The following is a 21,415-nucleotide window of genomic DNA, read 5'->3' as shown; positions in this document are numbered from 1 at the left end:
AGTACTCCAGCTATGCGCAATTCACTTAGGAATTGAACTTTGACTTTTTTTAGCCCCTATTGTTCAGGGAGGATTCCTGGGCTGTTTGTTTACCCAGTTAGCTTCCAGGAGATCCAGTAGGCCTTAGCCAACCGATCGCAGGTGTTCAGTTAAACCAGTAGAGTCAGCAAGCTTTTTAAAAGAGATACCCATTGAACGGGGGCAATGTATAGACTTACAATTTTTGCTGCATTCTGATCGAGAATTTTAAAGCTGCTTGCGAAAATAGCGACTCTCTGTAGATCACACCAGGTATTCAGTATTTAATGTAAAAATCACTTCAAAACAGGTATGAAGGCTATTGGATAGGATCATCTATTTTTAAACGTATCCTGTCATACACCCACAAGCTTTTTAATGAACATGTGAACAGTGAATAAAAATGGCAAATAACATTAATTTAAATGAAAGAAAATTCAATTATCAGCATAAACAGTCGGAGATTGGGCCAAATAGCCTCCTGTGCTGTGATTCTTGAGTTTCAATGATCTTTCGTTTCCAAAAACAATTAAAGATATAAGTGATAGGAGCAAAATTATGCCATTCGGCCCATCAAGTCTACTCTGCCATTCAATCTTGGCTGATCTATCTCTCCCCCCTAACCCCATTCTCCTGCCTTCTCCCCATAACTCTGACACCCATTATTTGATCCGACAAATCAATTGCTTTGAAATAGTAATTGTAGGCAAGTACAAATGAATGTGTTTAGGCAAAAGATCATTGATTGAAATGTTAATTCTGTTTCTTTCTCCAGTGATGCCGCCTGAACTGCCGAGGATCTCCAGTATTTATTCTATTTCAGACTTCCACGATCTACAGTATTTTGCTTTTAGATTTTAATATAAATGATAGATTGCATGAATGACTAAAAAATAGATTAACCAAAAGTAACAACAGGCATCTATAATGATCTTATAATTATTAATATATTGACATTTTTCAACCATATTTTTGTTGAGATAAAATTAGTTAGTTGCCACGAGGAATCCTTACGTAGAGATCTAGGCTACTTTTCATGCCATTTAAAATATAGAGGACATGGAACACAGAATAGTAGGGCATCGGAACAGGCCTTTGGAGGCATTCAATTGGGGAGAAGTATTCAAAATCTTAAAGGTTTAAATTGAATAAGGAGAAACTCATTAGAAGGCTCGAGGACCAAAGAACAATGATTCAAGGTGATGGTCTAAGGAAGACAGATAACTTGGGGAAAAATAATTTCATGCAGTAAGTAGTAAATTTTGTACCTCCGCCCAAAGATGAACTTTCTCATGGTATGTGAAGGGAGAACCTTCCCGGAAACTGTTCGGGTAATCTTGCCCTACTACAAAGCTTTCAACTCATACAAGGATCATCAAGCCAGGGTTACAAAAAACGATTAATTTCTGGGAAGAAACATACATTGACATGGCATTTGACATTTCGGGTCATCTGTCTATTTCCCTCTACAGATGCTTCCTGACGCTGAGTTCCTAACACTTTTTGTTTACTCAAGATTCCAGTGCCTACAGTTTCTTGTGTCTCCATTTGGTTTTTTTTTCTTTCATTGATTTGAACCAAGATATTTCCCAATAAAATGGAAATGCATTAGCAAGTTAAGTTGATTTTTGATCATTGCCTCTTTTAAGAAGCCAATTGACTTGCTGGGAATTCAAGCATTTTGATACATTTTTCAGCAATTGCAAATTTTTTGCATTAATCTTGCAAGAATCATGAAAATTTTGGAAATCACTTCTATGGAATATTTAGTAGCAATTTAACAGTTAAACAATAATGATTATTTGTTATTTTTTGATATGCAAGGCAGCAATATTTGTCTGGCAAACTCTCAAGTAAACCATCAATTGTGATACTATTTTTCCTTGATCCTATTGGTTTCCTTCAATCATACACTAAATCTTTACCGAATGGGAAACCTTACCTTTTCTCCTCAGGCCCCTTCAAACTGCAACTTGATAATACGTGAAACAGCCTAGGAATTTTCAATTTCACTCTCCTCCACCTCTCCCAACTGTCATAACTGTAGGAGGAACATCAGCTATTGCTTCACATCTCCTACAAATAAACAAGCTTGAACTAGAAATTCACCTTATCATAACCTTTATAACATCAGGTTTTGAGAGTCACGTGCCACCTAGTGGTCATTTTTTAATTATCAGTACAGAAGACAAATTATAATACATTTTTAAGAAATGTACAGTTGTAAACAGTGCACTTTTACTTATTTTGTAGGATCATACAACACGTGAAAATTTACAATGTAAAGCCAAACCCGGGAGAAAAAAGAAAGATAGTACATTGGGGCTGAATGCAGAAATAACAATAAAGAATCTAGACTTCATCCTTTCCAATAAAGATTTGCATCGGGAAATTCTATTGTGATATCATATAATTGCTTTGGGATCAAAAACATGTATGATACAAATAATAATACATCAAGAATGAGAATTTATTGCAGTTCTTAATACTGTTGAAGGTGTATGCCACTTTTTAAAAAGAACCTTTGAAGAACCCTGCATAAATGTTTCCACAATATTGAACCACAAAAACAGGAAAAAACTATTGTTAAAGAGAATCTTCCCCCAATGTAATGGTAAATGTAAAAGCAGCAGTAGTTCCACTTTTCACTCTACACTTCCAGAATTCTATTCCATTCTCTACAATTGACACTGTATTTTGCTTTTAGTTTGTGGCTAAGGACAAGTAAGTGAATTTGGGATAGACTTGCAATACTAGCAAGTACTTTACTCAGTTTAGAATTTTATTGTATAATGTAGCTATGTCAATATAAAAGCAAGCGATCTTCACTATATTATGTAACTCAGCCAATGCCAAGGAAGTAAAAGCAGGGAAAGGTGATGGTTTAATGAATAAAGAATTAATTTAAGTCATATTTTTAAAATGTGCATTTTCATAAAAAAATGGCAGATGTATCAAATTCCAAATATACTCTTTACTACAACCCACTTAGTGGACATTCTCTTAAAGATAAATTCTGATCCAAGTTATGAGTTGTAAGATTGAAATACAGCTAAGAGAACTTTTGCTTCAGGTTTTTCTGGAAAAACACTGGAAGGAGGGAGACAACTGCCAAGAACATGAGGACAAAAACTGAATTCCAAGAAACAGCTTCTCCTGCCGTTGTAAGTTGGTAAAGAGTTGTGCCAGCTTTGATAGCCACGAATGATGGGGGTGCTACGCCTAAAGGGAAACAGAAAAAAAGTTTAATATTCTCTTCAATGGCTATTGTATATAATATCTCTTATCACGAGAACTCTGATAAACAAGTTTATTTGAAAAGATTATTTGAATGATAAGTACACCGTGACTTTCCAAGCCTCCAGGTCAGTGCTGGGTTCGCTAAACTCAACCGGGGCAAGGAGAAGAGTACAGTAATTAAGTCAGTATCCCTGGACAAGCAACAACAAAAATATTACTCCAATGCTTGATCACCAATCAACCACTGAAGAGTGCATTAAACATTCGACATGATTAAGATTAGGCCTAGTCTCTATTCAGTTTCTCAGGGCAGTGTCCTTGGCTCAAGTGCCCTACCTATGTATAGGCCATACATATGGGTGAGTGTTTGGGAGATTGGTGAGATAGATTTGCCACTGGGTGGGACTGCAGGCATCTTCTGCAATGGTGGGATAGGTTTGTGGCCACATTTCCGATTTGTTCGGGTTGTGTACCCTGGGGAGGACCTGTACGGTGAAAATGGTCAGCATCTGTAGAGGGCAAAACAGAATTAACATGGTGGTGGTATCTGTGAATCTACTCACCAAAGCCTCCTCTCTTCCCTAGTTCCAAAGTATTATAAAAATAAAATCTATTAGCTCTACATACAGACATTCAATTTGATCTGGCACTTTTTAATTATTTTCCCCATCTTCATTATGGTTTTCGAAAGAACAATGTTTGAAATTTCAACAGGACTTATTGATCCATATTACAATCCTAAATCCTGCACGCCAGAGCATTAATTTGTTTTTGACTTCTAATCTGGAATCCTAACATGCAATCATGTGAAAAGCAAAATGTATCTGAAAAGACATTCACTCAAGTGTCTGTGCTATTGTGTCAGGTAATTAGCAGGAGCCCTTGCCACCTGGCAGCAATAAATGGTGATCCCATTGTCCCTTTGGCTCAATGTGAAGCAATGTACAATGGAAAGAGAAAGCCATTGCTGGGGATGACCAGCAAAAGTTTCATGTGTTGATAAGCTGCCCAGATCCCATGGTCTCCCTCATCGCCTCCAGTTGAATATGATGGAAGTTGCAGCCTTCCCCTCTCTGCTTGGCTGCACAGCTCTCCCCAGCCCAGAGATTTTCCTGCGGTAACAAAAATACATCAGTGGCCACACACCAGCCTCACATCTCAGCACCGTCTCTGCGCCGTTTGCCCCATCCTGTCCTACACCAGTTCCCCTCAGGCATCTATTGCATTGTTTCAGTGGCTCACTCTTCATCAAAACTCAATAGAATGAAATGAATTGAACAGTTTCATTGTTGCTGCAAAGCCAATAGAAAGATTAGCACTCAAGTTGGTTCCCTCCAGGTTCACAGCACAGTGGTGTTGTCAATAACACATCTATATATAATGCGCCAATTCCATTAGTGCTCTCAATTCTGTATGCCAAGTGCTGAATAAGACACGTTTACTTGCAATGGAGGGATTGTACCCTCAATTCACCAGACTAGAAAGTTGGGGCTGTGAGGAGAGATTAAGAAGATTGGACCTATTTCACCCCACGTTCAAAGTCATGTTCTATTTGAAACATACAAAATTCTCCCAGGGTTTGACAAAGTGGTTGCAAGGATGATACTTTCTTGGCTGGGGTTTCTTGAACCAAGGGTCAGCCATTCAGCGCTGATACAAGAAGAAACCCCTTCACCCAGATGTATGTGAAACCTTGGAATTCTCTACCCAAGAGAGCAGGCTTAGATATTGAGTCGATGCTGGAGTAAGTTCTTTTGAATTTGGGATATTAAAGAAATTAAAAGACATGGGGGGAATTGACACAAGGTAAAAGACCACCTATGATCTTATTTAATAGAAAAGCAGGCAGTCAGGGAGGTATGCTACTCCTACTACACATATGTTACCAGTTCCATTGCTTAGGACCAACTGAAAGCTACGACAAAAAAAAATATTTCAAGAAATAACACACACTTACCTAAGAATGTGCCAATGAAAAAGACACCCAGTGGTACATTTATTACAGGACTCGTGATGTTAATGAACCAGTTCGGCAGGAAAGGAGTAATTCTTAAAAATATTATATAATTAATAAGATGATCCCTGTGCTTGTCGACCTGCAAAAATGAATTAAAAGCATTTGCTAATTAGGTGCATTTTAAATGATTTGCAGTCCACTGCTTTCAGCCATGAATATTTCTCTTGCATTCACTTTAGGCTAAGTACATTACCAGTTACATAATATATAGAAAATATATTAATAATATTGCAAGAATGTACAGAGCAACAGATGACTACATTTCGTGTCAAGACCCTTCTTCATACTCAGTGGTATTGGCTATTTCTTGGAAGCTAAATCTTCTGGGAGAACTGATAGAAGAAACTACTTCCAATGTCTAGGAAGTAGATACCAACCAAGGCAATTTTGCATCCAGTTGGCTAGCTCACCCTGTATCCTATGCAATCTAACCTTCTGGATCAGTCACCAGGCGGACCTTTATCAAAAGTCCATGTGGACAGCATCTACCAGCCTGCCATTATCAATCCTCCTGGTCAACGTCATGAGAAAAAAAATTGAACTCTGGCCAGATCATTAGAGATATTAACATGGACATAAAGCAATATTTGAAAGATGGAGAGTGATGGGGAAGCGACACCGTAAACCGTAACTTCATGTTCCAGCTGTACAGGACATCGGTGGATTCACTCTTGGGAGTGTGTAATGGAGGTCTGATCACTGTGCCATGCTGGGGTGGAGCATGTGATTGGGATAGAGGAGGTGTGGAGAGGATCCGTGGGTAAGTTGCCATGTTGCTGGCATTGGAAGACTTGAGTTGTGGGGAGACTGAATGAGCTGGAACTTTTACCCTGGAGTGAAGAAGAGTGAGGGGCCCTATAGAGGTTTATAAAATTGTGAGATGCACAGAAAGGTTGGACAGTCAGACGTTTCCCCAAGGTAAGGGTATCCAAAACAGGTTTAAGGAGAAAGGGGTACACCGCAAAGATTTAGATGAGATCTGAGGGCCAGGTTTTTCCACATGGCCCTCAGATCTCATCCATATTTCTAATCTTCTGTTTATGTTTTTGATTTTCAGACTCAGTGTTTTGTTTTTCAACTTGACAGGCAACATTTTTGGGCATAATAAAATGTTTCTTTAGCTGGCAATCTTGTAACTACTAGTGGGAAAATGTTTGCCCAGGTAGTGCAGCAAAAATAATTTGGTACAGACGAACAAATACATTTTATTTGTAAAGATGATTAACCAGATGGTGAACATGCTATTCCAAAAATACAATTTCTTAAGCACTAAGAACGGCATCCTTACATCATCTCTAAAATTGTGCTTCATTTTAAAACATTGTTTTAAACTGCACATTCATCCATTGCATTCCATGTAAATTCCCAGTAAAAATAGGTTAAAAAAAATAGATGTTACCTGTTGTGACCATTTTGTTGCTCTCTCAGTTAGATATTTATAAACAATTGGTCGACCAACTAAATATGAGAGCATGTAGCAGAATGAAGCCCCAAGACCGGAACACTGGAATTATTGAAGAAAAAAATATCCACATTGTTTTAAAACAAAAGATTTCCCTCACAAATAATGGTCATTAAGGACTTCAACTTGATTGCACTATGGCAGGCATTTCTTTAAGTTGTTCCTTTATTTTGTGCAAACAAACTCAAAGCTTATTCATCTCCACTAGTTAGTTACGCAAGATTAAAAAATTAAAAGTTACATGTGTAAATGCAAAGTCAACAGAAATACAAGATTTTAAAAAGGTTACCTTTTTAAACGCAATCCAAGAATCAAGAAGAGAAATACATAACATCTTTTTTTTTAAGTGATAAATATCAAACGCTAATTCACAATTTTCAATTATTTACATTAGTTTAGTTTAGAGATACTGTGTGGCAACAGGCCCTTCGGCCCACCGAGTCCATGCTGACCAGTAGTCACCAGCACTATCCTATATACTAGTGAAACTTTACAATTTTTACCAAAGCCAATTAACCTACAAACCTATACGTCTTTGGAGTGTGGGAGGGAGCCCGAGCACCTGGAGAAAACCCAAGCAGTCAGAGGGAGAACGTACAATCTCAGTACAGACAATACCCAAAGTCAGGATAGAACCCGGGTCTCAGGCGCTGTAAGGCAGCAACTTTATCGCTGAGTCCCAAATTCCTGCCGTTTTCATCAACAGGACAGGAGCTTCAAAAGTTTTCAATTGAATTCTCAAGAGAGCATGTTAAAATATCACAGTTAAATCAAGAATATTAAATAAAGGTTTAGGGTTTAGAAAATAAGAACTTATTTTGGGCTCACAAGCTGCTTTTATACCTGCACTGTCACTGAAACCCATACTGGTACTGTGCATAACTCATTGTTAACTTGTCTGACCTATATGTACTCCAAATCTACCCTACTTGATTATCTCTTAACTATTTGTTCAGTTCAAGGGCCATTATAAAAGGAAGAAGAAAAATATCACTGATACCAGAAAAATGTACATGTCATGATTTGCTTCAACGCCATTGTAAAAAACACACAGGGGCACTGGTAAAAGGTTTTTTTAAAACTTTTATTGGAGTATTACGAGAATCAAGAAGTTATCCTATCAAAATATGTTGCCACTTTCAATGAGGGGGATGGACCCCTGCATCTCCCTAGTTATTAACATTTTATGATGTCTTCCATCTGCTAGTTTTAGTTTAGTCTAAATTAGTTTATTATTGTCACATATACCGAGCTTTGTCAAAGCTTTTTGTTGGTGCTATCCAGTCATCAGAAACCACCCATTGGGTACAGATACAGGATAAAGGGTATAACATTTAGAGCAAGATAAAGCCTGTAAAAGATATTTCAAAGAGGTAGTTTTTCTGTGTGTAAATCAGCATCTGTGGTTGCTTGTGTCTACCCTAAGATATTGAAGAATATGAACTAATATGGGATTTGTGCAATAGGAACTGCAGATGCTGGTTTAAACCGAAGATAGACACAAAAAGCTGGAGTAACTCAGTGGGATTGGCAGCATCTCTGGAGAGAAGGAATGGGTGACGTTTCAGGTCGAGACCCTTCTTCTGATCTCTCCAGAGATGTTGCCTGTCCCGCTGAGTTACTCCATCTTTTTGTGTCTCTCTGGGATTTGTGTAAATGGGCAAAAAGATCTGAGGTCCCCACCTGATTTAAAAAGACATCTATAATAGTGGCGCAAAAGAAGAACAAGTTGACATGTTTCAATGACTACCGACCGAATGTTCATGGTGATGAAATGTATTGAGAAATTGGTTACAACGCATATTGACTGCTGCTTTCGCAATTTGCCTACTGCCACAATAGATCAATGAGGGATGAGACATCACTGGCTCTCCACAATGCACTGGACCATTTGGACAATAAGTACAATTACTCCACGATGCTGTTCGTCGACTGCAGCTCAACAAAAATGGGCAACACAGTGCCACAACTGGTAGAGATGCTGCCTCACAGCGCCAGAAACCTGGGTTCGATCCCTGTGGAGTTTGCACATTCTCCCTGTGACTATACGAGTTTCCTCCTACATTCCAAGCACATGCAGGTTCATAGGTTAACTGACCTCTGTAAATTGTCCCTGTGTAGGGATTGGATGAGAAAGTGGGATAACGGACCTAATGTGAATAGGTGATCGATGGTTGACGTCGACTTAGAGGGCTGAAGGGCTTCTTTTCATGCTGTATCTCTAAACTAAACTAAACCAACATCTCCTCAAAACTTATGAAACTCCGTGAAATGGGTCTCTGCTTATTCCTTTGCAGTTGGATACTTGAGTTCCTCATCTGCACACCACAATCAGTACGAATAGGCAAAAACACTTCCATCAGCACAGTTGCACCTCAAGGCTACGTGCTCACTCCCTTGCTCTACTCTATACCCATTACTGTGCAACTAAACAGAGCCCCAACACTATCCTTAAATTCACCGATAATGCCATCCTTGTTGGACGAATAATGGGTAACAATGAGTCCGAGTACACTCAGGAGATTGAGAAGGAGTTTCAAAAGGGGAAAGTCACGGATCTTTAAAACTGTCTTTATTGACGGGACAACAGTAGAGAGAGGCAACACCTTCAAGTTCCTGGGCGTGCATATCTCTGATGATCGGTCTTGTGCCCAGAACATTGTTGCAATCAAAAGGGAAGCTCATCAACATCTCTATTTCCTTAGAAGATTGTGGAGATTCTGTATGTCACCTAATACTCTATTTAACTTCTACAAGTGCGTGGTAGAGAGCATACTGACTGGTTAGATCATGGCCTGGTTTGGTAACTTGAATACCCAAGAAAGAAGGAAGTAGTAGAAAATTTGGTCATCACTGACCTCCCCACTATCTAAGGGATAAACAGGAGGCACTGCCTTAAAAAAGACAGCTAATATCACCAACGACACATACCACCCTGTCCATCCTATCATCTCACTACTACCATCAGGAAAAAAGCACAGGGGCCTGAAAACTATGACCCCCAGATTTAAGAACAGCTTCTTCCCAACAACTATCAGGCTTTTGAACACCACCACCTCAGCGACTACAATCTATTGTAGATTTTATTTTGGTTGCACTACAAACTTCAGTTTGGTAACAATTACGGTCTGGTTACCTAGTATTACTGATTATTAATTTATTGTATTATATTGCTTATTGTATATTTATTTGTGCTTAGCATTAATGGGCCTGCAAAGCTGCAGCAAGTAAGAATCTCATTGTACCTATGACAATTACCCACCTTCGCCTGACAATTAACTACTCTCGACTTGACTCATGGATGGAGTGTGCCAAAGAGCCTGCTTCTGTGGTGTAAAATGCTTGACTTGAGTGTTCATTCCTTTTCATTAAATGATCTTTTAAAGATCATACAAGTTGGTCGCTTATACAATTTGAAATTTGGTTATGTTACCATTACCACCTCTGAAACATAATGGATATTTCCCCATATACTTCATATCATATCATATCATATATATACAGCCGGAAACAGGCCTTTTCGGCCCTCCAAGTCCGTGCCGCCCAGTGATCCCCGTACATTAACACTATCCTACACCCACTAGGGACAATTTTTACATTTTACCCAGCCAATTAACCTACATACCTGCACGTCTTTGGAGTGTGGGAGGAAACCGAAGATCTCGGAGAAAACCCATGCAGGTCACGGGGAGAACGTACAAACTCCTTACAGTGCAGCATCCGTAGTCAGGATCGAACCTGAGACTCCGGCGCTGCATTCGCTGTAAAGCAGCAACTCTACCGCTGCGCTACCGTGCGCTACCAGAAAATTGTCCATTTATTCCTCCAGCTATTGTACTTCAACAAACGAGCAGCAGGGTTTCTTAAATGGTTCAGATAAACTAGATAAAACGGATATTAATCTACTGAACAGATCTGAACAGAATTGTTATGTAGTATTCCATATCAACAATAAATATTTATTCTATCAAATTCAACTTACCAGGCAGACGAGGAAAAGCGCCAATGGAAAAGGGTACAGAAATCCAGAAAGGATGCTAAGAAATATGGAACCTGGTATGGCAAAGGTCTGTAAACTTTAAAGAATGAAGTCAAGGATTGTTTCTTGAAAAAATTGTAATATGCCTTGAAACATTCTGATAACATGATCATCCTGCTTGTACATTTGTAACTCTAAGTGTTATGCAACTGGCAACAATTCTTAAATCTTTCCATATGTACAACTAGCTATCGCAGAAGATCTCCTTATTCCTACAACACAGATGCATTTATTTCTTTATATAATTACAACAATTACTTCATCAATGTTCAATCAGGTTAAACAACCATGCACATTCTGTTCAGTTTTGGTCACCCTATGATAGAAAATATGCCGTTAAGCTGGAAATAATGAACCTAAACCCAAGAATATTTATGAGCATGTTGCCGTGACTCGAGAGCCCGAGCTATGGGGAGAGATTGGGCGGCCTTGGACTTTATTTGTTGACGTGAAGGAAACTGTGGGATGATCTTAAAGAAGTGTATAAAATCACGAGGGGAATAGATAGGGTGGATATATAGTCTTTTTTTCCAGGTTAGGCAAATTAAGAACTTTAAAATGAGAGGCAAAAATTTTAATAGGAATCTGAGGGGCAACCTTTTCACACAGAGAGTGTATATGGAACGAGCTGAGCTGCCAGAACAAAAGTTGAGGTTGGTGCAATAATAACATTTAGAAGACATTTGGACAGGTACATAGATAGGAAAGGTTTAGAGGGATATGGCCCGGGCGCCTGTAAATGGTTCCAGCTTGGATGGGCATTTTATATGGCGGGTGCTGTTTGGCTGAGGGGCCTATTTCCGTGCTGTATGACTCCATGACAAAGTCAAAGTGGATGCAATTAAATTAAAAGATTTCATAAAATGAGTGGAGACAGAAGGGTGTATATTGTGTGAATTCACCCTACTGTAAATGTCGGTGTGGTCACTGCCCAACTCAGTGTCATCCCCATGCCACAATACATGTAAAACAGCCATCTCCATTAGATCAGGCTTATTACACTGGGTATTTGACATTCGGAACTGGACCAGCAGAAGTCTTTGCCAATTCCATCTTGGAGACAAATTCTGTCCTCTCCCATCATTTGTTAAACTTGGTTTACACAACTGATTCCATTCCTTTCTCTGGCCACTCTGGAGGACTGAAGTGAACGAGGTGCACTGTAAGTAAAGTAGATATACTTAATGATGTACTTAAAGATACATAAAGATGTATCAGTCTGAAGAAGGGTCTCGACCCGAAACGTCACCCATTCCTTCTCTCCTGAGATGCTGCCTGACTTGCTGAGTTACTCCAGCATTTTGTGAAATAAATACCTTCGATTTTTGTACCAGCATCTGCAGTTATTTTCTTACACGAGATGTACTGTAATGCTTCTCCCCCACCTCATCCCAACCCCACCAATAACTCACGCAGTTTAATGTCTGCTTTTAACTCTTTCCAAAACCACCCTCATGATTTCAAAAGTTTTGCCTTTATTACATCATCCTCTTGCAAAGAATTGCAAATACAAGGGTGACTTCTGTTTTTCATCCTACAGCCCACGGAGACTAACATCTGCATCAAAATCAGGAACTTGTATATAGCATTAAAACCTTGCATTCTACCATGGTATGTCAGATATAGCACATTGCATGTCAAAAAGACCAGGAGGATGATAGATGTAGGTTTTAATGTCCCACCCTTCTACTGTGGAGACATTGCGCTAACTGCACATGAAAGGATACAAAATATATGTTGTGAAGTATGCAACTAACACTTGTACATAGAAAGCGTCCTTGTATTTGGAAAGAACTTTCCCCAATGCCTTGGCATCATCCATGTCCTTAGGAATTACAATGGTTTTTCGCTCCTCTCTATGAAGACCCAAAAAGCAGAATGATTAATTAATTATTTGAGTTTTAGTTGAAAACAGGCCCTTCAGCCCACCAAGTCTATGCCGACCATCGATCAACCGTATACTAGTTTGATGTTATCCCACTTTTGCATTCCACGCACTAGGGATAATTTAAAGAATCTAATTTACCTAAAAAACCTGTATGTCTTTGGAATGTGGGAGGAAACCGGAGCATTTGGAGAAAACCCATGTAGTCACAGACAGAATGTACAAACTCTTCACGGACAGCACCCGTAGTCAGGAGCGGACGTGGGTCTCCAAGGCAGCAGCTCTACCGCTGTGCCACTGTGCTGCCCAAAGGTTTCTTCATAAACATTTTCCAAACTGCCAGTATTCTGAACTTATTTACCGATATAATTCAAGGTTACATTTAATTGATGGTTGATTATTTATTATGATTAATGACCATCTGGACCCCGAAGGAATTTAGGGGTGGAAGGTTAGGGAGGGGAAAACTCACTGCTGCCCTCAATACAATTAAAACCTAACATTTTATAAGTGAGTTAATCAAGCAAAAAGCCTGCACTATAGCAGAGGATGGAAGTGCTGAATAGCTTTGGAACAATGAGCAGAATAGGAGCAATGAGGAACAATGAGCAGAACAGTCACTGAGCTGCAGCATTGCATGAATCATTCACAAAATCACTTTTAATAAAAACATTCAAAGGAGATTGACAAAGGGAGAAAGAAAAGGCAAAATTAAAAAATCATTATCAAACCACAGTGAATAGAATTAGACCAAAAATTTGTTTTTTAAAAAAGACAAGTTATGGGAAAGCTTTTAAAAGGAGAAATAAGGAACTGCAGATGTTGATTTACAAAAATAGACAAAGTGCTGGACTAATTTATTGGTCAAGCAGCAGCTCTGGAGAACATGGATAGTTGATGTTTTGAGTCAAGAGTTCAGGATGGGGGGCATTTTTATTTTAATAGAATTAAGAGATTGTCATTAGAAGTTGTTGGCTGCTCTAGAAGGTGAGATCGCATGGGATCCAGGGAGAGCTAGCCAACTGGATTGAGAATTGGCTTCATTGAAGGAAGCAGAGGGTGATGGACGAAGAAAAAAAAAAGACACAAAGTGCGAGAGTAACTCAGTGGGTCAGGCAGCATCTCTGGAGTACATGGATAAGTGACATTTCTGGTAGGGACCCTTCTTCAGACTAGGAGGGTTGTGCTTTCAGAGGTGGTGAGACTGAAGTGGGTAAGGGGAGTGGTGGTCAAGGCGGTTAATGTCACGCTGGCAGTTGGAAATAAAAAGGTCCAGAGAGAGTCGAAGCCCAGCAGGCGGTGTCCATGAGACTATGTGATGGTGGAAGGTTGTTTTTCAGACCAGAGGCCTGTGATGTGGTGTGCCTCAGTGCTTGGCCCATTGCTGTTTGTGTTTTATATCGATAATTTGAACGACAATATACAAGGCATGATTAGTAAGTTTGCAAATGATACTTCACTGGGTGGTATTGTAGACAGCAAAGATGTTTATCAAATTTTTTTTGCAGGTTCTTGATCAGTTCAGCATGTTGGATGAGTAATGGTTAATGGAGTTTAATGCAGATAATGTGCAAAGTGTTGCATTTTGGGAAGTCAAATCAGGCCAGGACGTTGACAGGGGCCTGGGGAGTGTTGTACAGTGGAGGATCTTGGAGTGCAGGTACATAGTTGCTTGAAAGTGGTTTCACATGAAGATAGGATGGTAAAAAATGCTTTTGGTACATAGCCCTTCATCTGTCTGGGCATTGAATACACAAGTTGGGATGTTACAGTTGTACAAGACACTGACCACAACGTATTGTGTCAGTTGTGGTTATGCTACTACAGGAAGGATGGTGTTAAATTAGAAAGAGTGAAGAGAAGATTTACAAGGATGTTGCCAGGACTTGAGGCCCTGAGCTATTGGGAGAGGTTGGGCAGGCTAAGACTTTATTCATTGGAGTGTAGAAGGCTAAGGGGTGATCTTTTAGAGGTATATACGATCATGAGGGGAATAGAGGGGGTGAACACAAAGTATTTTACACAAAGTAGGAGAGTCTTGAATCAGAGAACATAGGTTTAAGGTGAGAAGGGAAAGATATGATAGAAATCTGAGGGGCAACTTTTTCCACACAGAGGCTGATAGGTATATGAAATGAGTTCCAGAGGAGATAGTTGAGGCAGGTACCATAATAGCATTTAAAAGACATTTGAACTGGTACATGGATAGGAAACCTTTTAAAAGAGATATGGTTCAAACACTGGCAGGTGCAACTAATGTAATTAGGGCATCATGGTCGGCATGGGCTAGTTGGGCTGAAGGGCCTGTTTCCATGCTGCATGACTTTAAGACTGTTAAAAAAAATGAGCAGTGAAATCCACATGTATACATTCCAACATTATTTCACATTACTTTAAATTTTCTAATTATACTCCAGACCTATTTTCAAATGTGACTAGGTGACAATTAAGTTACTTAATGGCAGTTACATCATAACCTTGTGTGCTTGCTCACATTCAAGGATGTAACCATGTTAGCATGGGTTAACTAGATGGAAATCAGAAATTGGATGCCAAGTGGATTTGCATCTAATTGAGATAACAGCACCACTGTGGTCATCACAGCCCCTAGAGATCACTAACTTGACACTGATCAGGAGTCAATGAGAGATTTCTCCAACCTAAAGTGAAGTAATGAACCATGAAAGAAACTTGAAAATGTTACTTGAATCTTTAATCATATCTTTTGACAGCAGAGATACAGGATGTGAAAAGTTTGCAGAGCCAAGTGATACACCATCACGGGTAGATTTGAAAATGAGACAGGGAATTAATTTTTCGAGGTTATCTCAGCTGTCTTTCTTCAGTCTTCCGTTAGTAAACATGGTTTCTCTCCTGCTGTCATCGATGGTTCCCTCACTCATGTCTCCTCTGCATCCTGTAGTTCTGCTCTGGCTCACCTCGCCCCGGATGGAACTAGGATAGAGTTCCCCTCATCCTAATCTTTCACCCCACCAGCCTTAGCATGCAGCACATCATTCACCAACATTTCTGCCATCTTCAATACCCACTAGTCACGTCTACTCATCCCCACCCCTTTCCACCTTCTGCAGAGATAGCTCCCTCCACAACTCCTTGATTCATTCACCCCTTCCCACCCAAACCAGCTCCTCCCCAAGTACTTTCCTTTGTAACTGCAGGAGAAGTAACACCTGTCCCTTTACCTTCTCCTTACATCTTTCCAGGGACTTTCAGCAGTCCTTCCAGGTGAGACAGAGGTCCACATGCACCACCTCTAACCTCACCTACTGTATTTGGTATTCCCAATGTGGTTGGGCACCATGACATGATTACAGATGGCCAGAATAGAAACATTTGGTCAATTCCTCATCAATCTTGTCTGGAAAATGTACCACTTTTTTTTGATGATCCTTTACTCACTGTTTTTACACTTGAAGAAATGGTCAATTTGCATTTTACAGTTATTGTTTGAATTGTAGTACTAAGATTCCAGCGGTAGAAGATAAACTTGATGCCATACAAAAAAGTTAGCTATTCCATTAACATTACAAGGCAATTTAATATTTGAGTTGCATCATGTTGTACAACACATCTAAAAGCATTTAGTGCCAAAGCATTATCATACGATTGGGTACTAAATACACCTGAAGCTCATCCAAGCAAGAGGCATGCTCATCCATGGATCACATGCTCATCTACAGACGGTTGGGATTACTGGATAGATGTGAGGAGGTGGTATAGGGACAGGATTAAGCAAAATAATATTCCAGTTCAGTATGTCATATTGACTGAAGTGCTACTCTTGAGGACACAATAAACAAATATTTTATCCTTATTCAGGTGAATGGTAAAGGGAGCATGGTATAACCTGAAGACCAAGTTATTACTCTAGTGAGCCTCGATAGAATGATAAAATAAACGCAGATCCATCAATAATTTGACGGTGCAGAATTGTCATTATTCTTTCTTATGAATCATCAGAATAACACAAGCAATTCTGAGTAATATTTAGTGTTTTAACATGATTAATTCAGATACAGTTAACACGATGACCATTTTTTTTTCCTTGCAATTTTATACTTACTCGTCAAGCTCTGGGAAATTCCTGTACACTAAGTACATAATAAAAGCAGCTGAGAGGAAGGTAGAAAAAAGAATGAAGAGAGACATTCGGGTTGAACCCCCTTCTGGTGTTTGCACTTAAATAAAAACAAAAAACACTCTGATTAGGTAAAAAACATTGCACCATTAACAAAACATGGCATGAAATAGATACATGTATAGTTCTGGTTCAAAGACCTTGATACACATCCATTGATGCATCCCTTGGACGGCCCTCTATTACATTCCCATGAACACCTTACCAGATCAGGAAGGTCCATTGCACAGCCCATAGGGATCCTGCAAACAATGAGTCTTTGAGCAGCCACAAGGCCTCTCAGACTGCGACAGTGATATGTGCAAACCAAACCAAATATCTCTCTGGAAACCCTTGACAGATGACCAAGCCTCTGCCCTGTGTCAAACCTGTTCAAATGGTTTTTTTAAGAGTATATTTATAAAATTATGAATGTAAATCTCTTGTAAATATTTGTGTAGGTTAATTGGCTTCAGTAAAAAAATTATAAATTGTCCCTAGTGTGTCGGATAGTGCTACTGTACGGGTGATCGCTGGTCGGCACGGACTCGGTGAGCCAAAGGACCTGCATCTGCGCCATATCTCTAAACTAAACACCTTTGAAGAGTGATATCTACAACAATACACTACACCCTGTGATCAACACAAGGCACATCTAGATACGTGCTCAAATCTTGAACCTACAATCTTCTCTGCCAGGCATAACAACATGGTTGATATGATACTTGTAAACTTTTCATTTCATTTCTCTTGACCAAATTACTTTAAAAACATCACTTTATTATTGATAGATAAGTTCACAATAGTCTCTTTCATTGAAATTAAGGCAATTATTTACAAAAATAGTTGGGAAATTTTCCTATTGGTTTGATGAGAAAGACCATTTTATCTTTAGTGTGATTAAATTCTATTCATTGATTAACTAAAACTACCAGATACACAATTTTTGTTTTGCAAGCTGTGTCACATCTGCATGTTATTCCCATGTCTGTTTAAAGGGACTCTTGTGACCAATAATCTTGTTGACATACACTATAACTGCCATCTGATAACAGCGACCATAACATTGAATGAAAACACAATGCTACAAAGAGAATCTAATGATGAGAGAGCTACTTATTAAGTTTGTATTTTCTTAGACTTTTAACAACAAAAAAATATCTTAAAGGGTTGGAGGACATTACCGAAGCAGGGAGGTGAGAACATAAAATGGTTTGAAGATTGACGATTATAGAAATCAATGCACCACTATAATGAACACAAGATAGTTCAGCAAGCAGCAGGTAGGTTGAAAGCTGGCTTTATCATGAGATGGGATCAATTTTGAAACTTACAAATGGCAGCATTTCTTGGGGTACATTGCAACAGGCAATTCTAGAGGTAACAAAACCATGGATAAGAACTTCAGTATTTATGCTGAGGCAGGGGTGGAGTCAAATAATATCAGAGGCAGAAAGATGTGATACTATCTCCGTATCCAAAGTTTATTTCCGTGTCAAGTGAATGATTCATTTTCATGTAATTGTTGAGAAACTTTGAGCAGAGTACAGCACAGGAACAGGCCCTTTACCCACAATGCCAAGATAAACGCATCTCACCTGCCTGCACAAACATGATCTATAATCCTTCTATTCCCTGCAAACTGACGTATCTATCTAAAAGACTGTTAAACGCCACTATCTTATCTGCCTCCACCAACCACCCTCTGTGAAAAAAAACTTGACCTGCACTTTTCCTTAAAACCTTGCCCCTCCACATTGAATCTTTGCCCTTTCGTCTTTGACATTTTCTTCCTAGGAAAAAGGTTCTGACTGTCTACCCTTTCTATGTCTCTCATAATGTTATATACTTTTATCAGGCTTCCCCTCAATTTTGGAATTTGAGAGAAAACAATCGAAGTTTGTCCAGCCTCTGCTGATAGCTAATAACCCCTAATCCAGGCAGCATTTTGTGTAATTCTCTTTTGCGCCCTCTCCACAATCGCCAAATCCTTCCTGCAACACTTTACTCCAAATGCGGCCTAACCAAAGTCCTATAAAGCTGCATCATGACTTCCTGACTCAATGCCCCAAACCAATGAAGGCGAGCCTTCTTTACTACTTTATCAAATTGTGTGGCCACATTCAGGGAGTTATGGATCTGGACCCCAAGATCCCTCTGTTCATCAATACTGTTAAGGACTTACCATCAACCATACTCTTTCCCATTACATTCAAACTCCCAAAGTGCAACACCTCACACTTGCGAGGATTCAACTACATGTGCCATTTCTCCACCCATGTCTGGAGTTGATCTACATCCTGCCATATATTTGAACTATTTTTATCACTGGCCGCAACTCAGCAGAGGGTTAAAGTGATGGAACAGAGTTTGCGATTGTGTCCAAACACAACAGCAGGAGGTGAGACGGAGGGGTGGGGAGGAGGAGGCATGATAATACGATAGAATTCAACCTGCAGATTAAGAGTTAGTAGTCAAAATCTGAAATATCAGTATTACTGCTGAGTAAATGAAACTACACAGGCATGAGAGAGGTGCTGGCTAAAGTTGATTGGAAGGGGACCCTAGCAGGAATGACAGTGAGGCAGCAGTGCCAGGAGTTTCTGGGAGTAATATGAAAAACACAGGATCTTTTCATCACAAAGAAAACAAAACAATAAAGGGAGCATTAGGCAATTGTGGCTGACAAAGGAAGTCAAAGACACCATCAAAGCAAAAGAGAAGCCAAAGATTAACAGGTAGATAGCGGATTGGGAAGCCTTTAAAAATCAATTGAAGGCAACTAAAATCAATAAGGATAGGATGAAATATGAACGAGCTAATAATATAAAACTCCAAAGACATACAGATTTGTAGGTAAATTGACTTGGTAAATGTAAAAATTGTCCCTAGTGTGTGTAGGATCGTGTTAATATGCGGGGAATGCTGGTCGGCGCGGATCTGGTCGGCTGAAGAGCCTGTTTCCGCACTGTGCCTCTAAACTAAAAACTAAGAGGACACCAAAGTTTTTTTCAGATATACAAAGAGTAAGAGAGGTCAAATTGGACATTGGACCTTTATAAAATGACACTGGAGAAGTAGAAAAGAGGGACACTGAAATGGTGGACGGACCAAATACTTTTTTTGCATCAATCTTCAAAGAAGGCTCCAGCAACATGCCATAAATTCAAGAGGGTCGGAGGAAAGAAGTGAGTTCAGTCGCTATTACAGAGGAGAAGGTGCTTGGGAAGTTGAAAGGTCTGTCGGTGGATGAGGACGTACATTTATAAAGGAGATGAGGAGAAATTTCTTTAGTCAGTGGGTTGTGAATTTGTCGAATTCATTTCCACAGGTCCAGTCATTGTGTATTTTTAAAGCAGAGATGGATCAGAAAAGGTGTCAAATGTTATGGGGAGAAGGCAGGAGAATGGCGTTGAGAGGAAAAGATAGATCAGCCATGATTGAATGATGGATTAGATTTGATGGGCAGAATGGCCTAATCCTGCTCCTAGAATTTACAAAAACGTCAAATGGATCAGATGGACTACACCCCAGGGTTCTGAAAGAGGTAGCTGTAGAACTTATGGAGACATTGGTAGCAACGCCTCTACTTTGACTGAATTGCACGCAACCTTAAAGCTTTTCATTGTACCTTGGTACACATGGCAATAAAAAACAACTACATTTTCACAAATCACGAGAGCCAGGAATGGCTCTAGAGGGCTAGAACATCATAAATGTAACTCCACTGTTTAAGAAGAGAGTGAGACGAAAGAAAGAAAATTATAGGCCGGTTATTCTCACTTCAGTGGTTGTTAAAATTTTAGAGCCCATTATTAAGGATGAGGTTTCTGGGGAACTTGAAGCACATGATAAAATAGACTGAAGTCAACATGGTTTTGTTAAGGGGAGATCTTGCCTGAAAAACCTATTGGAAATCTTTGAGGAAGTAACAAGGAGGATAGACAAAGGGAAAGTTGGTGAATGTGGTTTACTTGGACTTTCAGAAGGCCTTTTATAAGGCGCCGCACATGAGGATAAGACCCCGTGTATTAGAGGCTAGGTTGGCTGACTTTAGAGATACAGCTGAGAAACAGGCCCATAAGGGGAGGGGGGGGGTTCGGAGGCGAGACGGTTGGCATGGGGGGAAGGGGGGAGCGGCTGGCGAGGGAGGGAGGGAGGGAGGGTCCCCATCACTCCATCAGCTCCTGTCACCGTTCATTGTCGTCAACGGAAAGCCGCAGCAAGCACCGGCTCCGTCCCACGCTCCCCCACCCTTCCTTCACCTTTAACGTCCTCGCTGCCGCTTCGGCCGCTCTCGTCGTCCACAGCAGGCTCCGCTGTCCGTGGGCTGACATGGTTCAGGACCGAGCCCGATTGCTGTCCCACATCGGCTCTCCTTCTCGCCATGTTTATCCCGAGTCAAGGCGGAACCTGGGAAGCGGTGAAGGATGAACAGGAACCGGCGGCTGCCCGGCGCTGTTGCCCTCTCACCTCCCGCGAGTGCAGCAGGAGACAGGAGGGACGCGCACCAAGCGGCCGGCCGCACCGGGAGCTGCGGCGCCCCCGTGGGCCGGCGGGTGCACTGTCAGCGAACACACTCGCTCCACCCCCTCCTTCTCTCTCTCTCTCTGCTC

At 40.2% G+C, this 21,415-nt stretch overlaps 1 protein-coding gene across 1 annotated transcript; it reads right to left on the bottom strand.

The window, feature by feature from the left end:
* Positions 1-154: 154 nt before the first annotated feature.
* Positions 155-21,332, bottom strand: tmem41b (transmembrane protein 41B). The gene is made up of 7 exons (XM_078415391.1): positions 21,065-21,332; positions 16,746-16,860; positions 12,504-12,632; positions 10,720-10,813; positions 6,675-6,779; positions 5,216-5,354; positions 155-3,240 (listed from the first exon to the last, which is right to left on the bottom strand). Exons 1-7 carry the CDS (start codon positions 21,186-21,188, stop codon positions 3,071-3,073), a joined length of 876 nt encoding a protein of 291 aa, XP_078271517.1. The 5' UTR covers positions 21,189-21,332; the 3' UTR covers positions 155-3,070.
* Positions 21,333-21,415: the final 83 nt, after the last annotated feature.

Source organism: Rhinoraja longicauda, chromosome 18 (genome assembly GCF_053455715.1).
Source record: "Rhinoraja longicauda isolate Sanriku21f chromosome 18, sRhiLon1.1, whole genome shotgun sequence".
NCBI classification, from domain to species: domain Eukaryota; kingdom Metazoa; phylum Chordata; class Chondrichthyes; order Rajiformes; family Arhynchobatidae; genus Rhinoraja; species Rhinoraja longicauda.
This window is presented reverse-complemented; position numbering and strand designations above follow the sequence as displayed.

Excerpts from the sequence above, each read along its gene's own strand:
- tmem41b (XM_078415391.1), bottom strand. The coding sequence starts at position 21,188 with ATGGCGAGAAGGAGAGCCGATGTGGGACAGCAATCGGGCTCGGTCCTG. Across the intron at positions 6,780-10,719 it reads CGCTTTTCCTCGTCTGCCTG|TGTTCCGGTCTTGGGGCTTC; the intron begins GTAAGTTGAATT and ends CAATAATTCCAG. Across the intron at positions 5,355-6,674 it reads CAACAAAATGGTCACAACAG|GTCGACAAGCACAGGGATCA; the intron begins GTAACATCTATT and ends TCATTTTTGCAG.